The sequence below is a fragment of the Medicago truncatula genome, chromosome 6 (genome assembly GCF_003473485.1).
Source record: "Medicago truncatula cultivar Jemalong A17 chromosome 6, MtrunA17r5.0-ANR, whole genome shotgun sequence".
NCBI lineage: Eukaryota > Viridiplantae > Streptophyta > Magnoliopsida > Fabales > Fabaceae > Medicago > Medicago truncatula.
The window spans coordinates 10,875,278-10,883,597 of NC_053047.1; the positions used below are offsets into that span (position 1 = coordinate 10,875,278).

The 8,320-nt window shown below is 35.1% G+C and overlaps 1 protein-coding gene across 1 annotated transcript; it reads right to left on the bottom strand.

Moving 5' to 3' along the window:
* Window positions 1–1,122: 1,122 nt before the first annotated feature.
* On the bottom strand, window positions 1,123–4,513 carry LOC25495880 (DEAD-box ATP-dependent RNA helicase 41). The gene is made up of 2 exons (XM_013596138.3): window positions 4,302–4,513; window positions 1,123–2,861 (listed from the first exon to the last, which is right to left on the bottom strand). The coding sequence occupies exons 1-2, from the start codon at window positions 4,363–4,365 to the stop codon at window positions 1,309–1,311; spliced, it is 1,617 nt and encodes a 538-aa protein (XP_013451592.1). The 5' UTR covers window positions 4,366–4,513; the 3' UTR covers window positions 1,123–1,308.
* Between the last annotated feature and the right edge of the window lie 3,807 nt (window positions 4,514–8,320).

Genomic DNA, 8,320 nt, shown 5'->3' on the forward strand with positions numbered 1-8,320 from the left:
ACAACTGTTTTCAAAATCGAGGATTATATTTTGAGACACAAATCTGATAACAAAATTCAACAATAACACTTGTATAACTATAGATCGGACACCAAGACTGAGGTTTGAACCCCGACATATTCACTTATATGTGAATTTATAATAATTTTATTATTTTATCTATCTAAAAAAAATGTATGTCAAAGATGTTGAAACTCATTAAGTATTAACCATCCACGAAAATTAATTTTTTGACAATGATTTTGAACTTCAATAATAGAAAAAGAAAAAACATCTATATTCATTGGCCTCTGTTTCTACTTGTATCTCATATTCAAAACGGCAATTATAATTTAATTTGTTAACAACAAATATGAGAATAAACTGAACTAAATTAAATATAAAATATTGATTATTTATTTTAGCCACTGTTTTGCTTTGGTATGCAGTATACGACTTTTTTTTGTTTGAATTTGAAAGGTGCAGTATACGACTTTTTCATTTTACTTGTAATAATATATATTATATTTCTGTTTGAATAGCTACCAACTAATGTGTAAATTATTGGGAATTATGAAGTTGAGCACATGAAGCTTAATATCTTAATAATCAAAGAGGTCTATCTCTGACACATGTCGGTAAGTGGCGGAACCAGGAATTTTATAGAGTCTGGGCAAAAAATTTATCGCAAAACGTTACTTCCTTCCTGCGAATAATTTCACATTTCCAACAGATAATTTCACATTTCCTACGGAACCTAAATCCTTGGCAAAATATGCAGGAAATGTGTTTCCTGCGGAATTTACACAACAATCCGCAGGAAAAGCTAAAAATTCTCGTAATGGTTGGGTTTGCTACAAAGAAAGTTGGAGCTGAGCCTGGGCACTAGCCCAGGCTAGCTGGGGGGTGGCTCCGCCCCTGCAATGTCGGAGTCTGACACCTACGCACCAACACATGTGATTTTCTCATATTATCTCTGATCTCTAACACATCTCGGTGTCAGACACCTACGCACCAACACATGTGATTTTCTCATATTATTATCGGTATTGACGTATTAATGTTCGTGACATGTCCGGTATCTATGACTGCATATGCTTGATGTAATTCAACAACAACAATCTTCTTATACAACAAAGACAATAGAATCTAACACTTTTCTTCAATCTCATACTTTATGTAATTGATTACAGTTACAAGGTTAAACATATTTGATATTGTGCTACAAATATGAATAAATCTTCATCTTTCAAAGGTGTCATAATATACATGTATTTTCTAAGTTAGCAAAAAAAATTAAGTCTAGAGTAAGCAAGTAACAGAAATTCATCATCTATGTTTTCTTTTCTTTGAACCCTTTCCTCCAGAGAAAACCCTTGTGGTATACTGTGAATTGATAAGCTCCCGAGGTATAGCGGCGGCACCCGACTTTAATACATCAACTAACTCTGGAAAAACATTCTTATTCTCATCATTCACAAAAACTATGGCTTGACCTTCCTCTCCCATTCTAGAGGCCCTTCCTATTTGATGTACATATTCATTAATTGAATTAGGCATGTCGAATACAATAACTTGTCTTACGCCTAATAGATCAACCCCTCTACCCAGAACTCCGGTAGCCACAACCACCGGGAACTCGCCAACCATAAATGACTGCATTATTTCTCTCCTTTCGGTCATAGATTTCTCGCCGTGTATTGAAACAGCTTTAACTCCTGTTGAAACTGTAATTGCGTTTGCCAAGAGATCTGCCCCGAGTCTTGAGCCGACATATATTACAACAGGTGGCTTAAAATGTTTCTGGCTTTTTAAAATATCAAACAGTTTCTGCTTCTTTTGTTTCGACTCGACCCAAATTGCTAGCTGCTTCACCGCCTTGTTTGGTCTGTTAGGTTCGCCAACAGTTATAACCACTGTATCTTTTGCCATAGAGTTTGCCATCTTCTCTAAAGAATCGGACGTTGTTGCAGAATACATTAAGACCTGAGGTTGTGACAAAGCCGTGAATATCTGTAAGACCTGATCTCGAAAACCTCTTTGAAGCATGCAGTCCACTTCATCGACAACGAAAGTCGTCACGTCATCTAAATCAATCTCATTTTTCGTTAAAAGATCAACAAGCCGTCCTGGTGTTCCCACAATCAATTCAACTCCTTGTTGAATGCGGTAAAGTTGTCTAGCCATGGCATCACCACCAACCACAAGTGCGGTTTTAAACGGCAACCCTTTCCCGAGTAATTTCGCGTGCTCTTCAACCTGTATACTGAGCTCTCTAGTAGGTGTTAACACCATAGCTAGAGGCTTTTTGTTATCCGAAACATACATCAAACGATGACTAGCACAACGAGAAATTATTGGAATAAGAAACGAAGCAGACTTTCCTGAACCTGTATCGGCCAAAACAAGCATGTTCTTCCCGACCAAAGCAGCAGGGATGGCTTGCATTTGAACAGGCGTAGGCATCTCATAACCAGCTGCTTCTATGTTCTGCAGGAGTTTGTCAGGGAGGTTACATGAAGCGAATGACATAACCGGTGCCGAAACAACACCCTTCACATGAATGTCGAGTTTCTTCCGAAGCAATTCAGCCTGAACATGATCACCTCCTAAAGACGGCGTTCCTGATATGTTATCAGTATCTCTAACATAAATGCACTCATCGGCTGCAGGTAGCTTTTTAGGTGGTGGAAGACATCCAACACTAGACGACGATTTGGAAATTCGAGATAGTACCGATTGTTTACATTCCAAACTACAAACATCGTCATCAGTTTCATCACATATATATTCACCGTATCGGCCACATACAATACACTGGGGCTCCCCAGGAAGAGCATCTCTCTGGTCCTTAGAACTCACCTTGACATCATTCCCTGCATCTAAAATAAATAAACAAGATTAATTGGCTTCGTATTTTGAGACTTAACATATCGCAACTTGTCCACAATTTTCCACAATAACGACAATACAACATATCGCAACCAATCATTACACCAAAATTCACTAGAAAAACAAAGAAATTCTTCCTTAAATTAACAGAAAGATTGATCACTCTACTGGCAGTCCGGCGCTGAATGTGCAATACAACACCAACAGTAACAACCATGTTTGGATAAACAACATAATTAAGGGCTTATCATATAAATGTTTATGTATAAGCTATTTTATAATAAAAGATAAAAATAAAGTCAAATTGTTATCATATAAGCTATAAGATGTCTTCATAAGATATCCTGGTGAGCTTATGAAAATAATCGACAAATACCTTATGAAAATACCATAAGCTCTCCGCGATAGCCTCACAAGTGCTTACGGCAATAGATAAGCTCAAATATGACAATCCAAATGGGTTGTTTTAAAAAATTGCAAAAGAAAATAGAAATAGAAAACTCAAAAATGAAACGAGCCCTAAAATTCCAAAAAGGGTTTTCTCGTTACTAGCATAAGTTTTGTGAAAGTACTGAAAGAACTTACGAAAACAGCTTATGATGACATTCTTTATAAGCTGTGTTCAGCCAATTTTCATAAGTTCGCTAAGGTAACTTATGAAAATAGCTTAAAACTTATACGAAAATAATTTTGTATACGTTTGATTCTGTAGTGAAAAGAATTGATTTTGAGTGAACTGATTCCGTCTAAGAGTGAGTTGAACAATAAAACTTAGAGTAAAAAATCAATTTTAGAATCAAAGGCTAGAAATCCTAACTTCAACTAGAATTAATTCTAGTGGCAAAAACAATTCTACTCGAAAGCAAACCAAACATATCAAAATCAATTATACACCTCTAGAATCAATTTTGCATCCTCCAAGAGTGGAACCAAACATACACTTAATCATCTGCTATAAAATTGATTTATACATAAGCGCTTATCATATAAGCTACAAATAAGTTGTTTGTTCAAACATGGTCTCCATTATAATTCCAAAAGTAGACAATTTGGGAGAACTTACAAACACAACTTATGGCATTCTTCATAAATTGTTTTCAACCAATTATCATAAGTTCTGTAAGATAGCTTATATATATATAGCTTATAACTTAAGCAAAAAGCAATTTTACCATTTGCTATAGAAGTAACTTATACATAAGCGCTTATCATGATAAGTGCTTGTGCAATAAGTTGTTTAACCAAACAGGGTCTATAATCAATAACAAAAAATCTACATGAGTATCGTTAACACTGAATTATACTGAATCAAACAAAAATTTGAAAACACCAATTGAAATATATGCAATCAACAACACCCAGAAAGAAAAATATGAAATTGAATATTGAAGAATAGATTTCAATACATGAAGATGAATTAGGAGCATTACCATTAGGTGAATTGGTTGAAAGCGATTGAATCTTTGATGGGTCATCGTTAGAATCATCAACCATGTTTAGGGTTTTGGAAAATGGAGAGTGACGTAAGCATGCATGTGATTCTTTGATTTTGAATCAAATACGAAGAGGAACGAACATGTACAATTTTTAATGAAACATGTTTCTGTTTTTGTTTCTTTTTCTTTCCAAAGTTTGCATATGAAGGTTCTCGAAGTGAGTTTACTAGAACCAATTAAAAACAATGTTTTTTTTTTTTTTTAAGTAAAAATAATAGTTTTTGAATTTGTATAGATTGAATGTTAGGTTAAATATGTTTTTGCCCTCTTTGAATTGAGCTTATTTTCAGCTTATGAAAAATAGATTATATAACTAAATAAGTTTTTATTTTAATTTATAAGCTCTTACTAACGAAAATTGTATCTTGATAAACTACCTTAAAAACGTATAAATAATATATAAAAACTTATTTATTTACGTAAGATGTTTTGTATAAGTACTAAAATAAGCTAATCCAAATGGGTCTCTCCTTTTTTATTCAACTTTTAGTCCTCCAAAAGTTTTTCAGCTTCACTTTTGGTCTCTTCTTTAAAGTAAACTCATATGTATAATTTATATTTTTAAATAATATTTTGCAGAAAAAATTATAATATTATAAGAATCTCTTCAAAAAAATTAGAATTTTTTAATAAAAGATGAATTAAATATGAATTTTTTATATTATTTTTTTTAGTTAAAAATTCATATTTAATTTATGTTTTGTTTGAAAAATTAATTTTTTTTTATTGATTTTTACAATATTTTTCACATTTCTGCACAATTTTATTTAAAAATACAAAAATTGAGTTAAAAATAAAGACCAAAAGTAATGGTCATGTCAAACTTAACTAGAAGAAAATCTTGAGTATGCGCCGCTTGAAAACATCCAAACACTGCCTTCTGTCTAGTGGTCATGTCAAACTTAACTTCCATATCTTGAACGATTTACTAAAAAGAGCACTCGTCAAAACATGTTGTGCTTTAGGAGGGACGATGTCCTTACAAGTAAAACTGCTAACGTCAAAATCAGGAATCGTATCGCAAAGACCATCCAAAGCATTATCAAAATCCGAGTCCATACCACATATCCCACTATCTCTCAAAATATGATCTTGTAGCATTCAAGACTGCGTCCTAGAAGCCACAAAAGCATACGAGGAAGCCTCTACGCTGAGTACAAACCCAGCCCCTCAAACCTAATAGGTAAAGAAGCCAACATCCATTGAAGTTGTTGGAACAAAATGTGTTTCACAATGAACCTTAATGAGTTTTGATGATAACAAGGTATTAAAAATTGTCAATTGGTTATTGCTAATAATTGTTCAAGTGTACAGGACCAAAGGCTAGTCAAGTAATTTCAATAGGTCTTGGAAGAACAATGGAAAGCAAAAGAATTCTAAGCATCTGAAGAAAACTGCGTCTGAAGCTTAAAGTGCTTCTGAAGCTGAAGTGCTTCTGAAGGGATGACGTCATCAGAAGCAGAAGCTCATCAGAAGCAAGGTTTTCATCAGAAGCGAAATCATCACCAGAAGCTACATTTAATCCGTATATTCAAACTGAAGATCCAAAGTAGCTGTTTCTCATTTCAACCTTATCTAAGAAGAACGAAGAATTGAAAGGGAGGTATCAACGGTCTTTTGGATAGCACTGAGCATTTGTCCTTCGTTAACAGAGTTGACAAAGTACAAGTGTACAACCACTACCTCCACTACTCTGTTTTGTCCACGCTACAAGACAAGACAACAGCTATGCCAGCAGAATTTGTGCCTTCAAGATGGGAATGAATTTGAAGCTAATTCTTCAAAGGACTACACCCAAATCAGGCAAAGGATTACTGGTGAATGATCAAAGGATTTCAAACGACTCTTTAGACGTGCTAATTATCTCAACATCTCTCTCACGCCTCTATATAAAGGAGTGAAGACTTGAAGATAGCAGATAGAGATACACAAGTTAAAAAGCGCCAAAACTCTGTCAATTTGATTCTAAAAAGCACACTGAATTTCTGCACTGATTTGATACATCTTAGAAATTCAAAAGTCTAGAGTCTTTAACGTATTGTATTGTGAACACCACTGATTGTATATCAAGTGTTCAAGTCAAACTAATTTCATTGTATTTTTGTTTGATCAGAAGCCTCTTGCCTGCGTGCTTGAGCATTAGAAGACTCTTGCTTAGTGCTTGAGCATTGGAAGACTCTTGCGTGTGTGCTTGAGCATTTTTGAGAAGTCTCATACTTAGAGAGTATTGAGCATTTGTAATCTTTGTGATTATAGTGAAATCTCCTTGGAAGTGCAAGGGGGACTGGACTACTTCCGATTTGTGGAAGGAACCAGGATAACTGCTTGTGTCTTGCTTTTCTTTTCTCTGCTTTGATCTTTTCCGCGGCATATCTGATTCTGATCATTTCATCAGAAGCATTCACAAACTGCTTCTGAAGTTTCATCAGAAGAAGTATTTTTAGAGAGAAAAAGAAAACACAATTCAACCCCCCCTTCTTGTGTTTTTCTCACCTTCAATTGGTATCAGAGCTTGCTCTATTATCATAAGCACTTAACCGTGTGACAGTTCAAGATCCAAAAGAAAAACATGTCTGGAGGAGAGGAATCAACTACTACAAAATACACAAGTGTCAAACACGACTATGATACTGCTGACAAGAAAACAGACTCTGGAAAAGCTCCAAAGTTTAATGGAGATCCAGAAGAGTTTTCATGGTGGAAAACAAATATGTACAGCTTTATCATGGGATTGGATGAAGAGCTATGGGACATACTGGAAGATGGAGTTGATGACTTGGATTTAGATGAAGAAGGAGCTGCTGTGGACAGAAGAATACATACTCCTGCTCAGAAGAAGCTTTATAAGAAACACCACAAGATCAGAGGAATCATTGTGGCTTCTATACCTCGCACCGAATACATGAAGATGAGTGACAAATCCACTGCGAAAGCTATGTTTGCGTCACTATGCGCCAACTTTGAAGGCAGCAAGAAGGTGAAAGAGGCTAAAACTTTGATGCTAGTTCATCAGTATGAACTTTTCAGAATGAAGGATGATGAGAGTATAGAAGAAATGTACTCAAGATTTTAAACTTTAGTTTCTGGATTGCAAATACTGAAGAAAAGCTATGTTGCTTCTGATCATGTTAGTAAGATTTTGAGAAGCTTGCCTTCTAGATGGAGACCCAAAGTAACTGCTATTGAGGAAGCTAAGGATCTAAACACTTTAAGTGTTGAAGATCTTGTTAGTTCACTCAAAGTGCATGAAATGAGTTTAAATGAGCATGAATCCTCTAAGAAGAGTAAATCCATTGCTTTACCATCTAAAGGAAAGTCTTCAAAATCTTCTAAAGCCTACAAAGCCAGTGAATCTGAAGAAGAATCACCTGATGGAGATTCTGATGAAGATCAATCTGTGAAGATGGTTATGCTGTCCAACAAGCTTGAGTATCTGGCAAGGAAGCAGAAGAAATTTTTGAGCAAGAGAGGTGGCTACAAGAACTCCAAGAAAGAAGATCAGAAGGGGTGCTTCAACTGTAAGAAGCCTGGTCATTTCATTGCTGATTGCTCTGATCTTCAAAAGGAGAAGTCTAAAAGCAAACCCAAGAAATCAAGCTTCAGCTCCAGTAAATTCAGAAAGCAAATCAAAAAGAGCTTGATGGCAACCTGGGAAGATTTGGACAATGAATATGGTTCTGATAAAGAAGAAGCAGATGATGATGCAAAAGCAGCCATGGGGTTAGTGGCAACAGTATCATCAGAAGCAGTATCAGAAGCTGAATCAGATTCAGAAGATGAAAATGAGGTATATTCCAAAATTCCTAGACAAGAACTTGTTGATTCTCTAAAAGAACTCTTATCACTATTTGAACACAGAACCAATGAGTTGACAGATTTAAAAGAAAAATATGTTAATTTAATGAAACAACAAAAAACAACTCTATTGGAACTGAAAGCTTCTGAAGAAGAAC

Coding starts and splice junctions, on each gene's coding strand:
- LOC25495880 (XM_013596138.3), bottom strand. CDS start 4,365: ATGGTTGATGATTCTAACGATGACCCATCAAAGATTCAATCGCTTTCA. Junction 2,862..4,301: donor TTCAACCAATTCACCTAATG/GTAATGCTCCTA, acceptor TATTTATTTTAG/ATGCAGGGAATGATGTCAAG.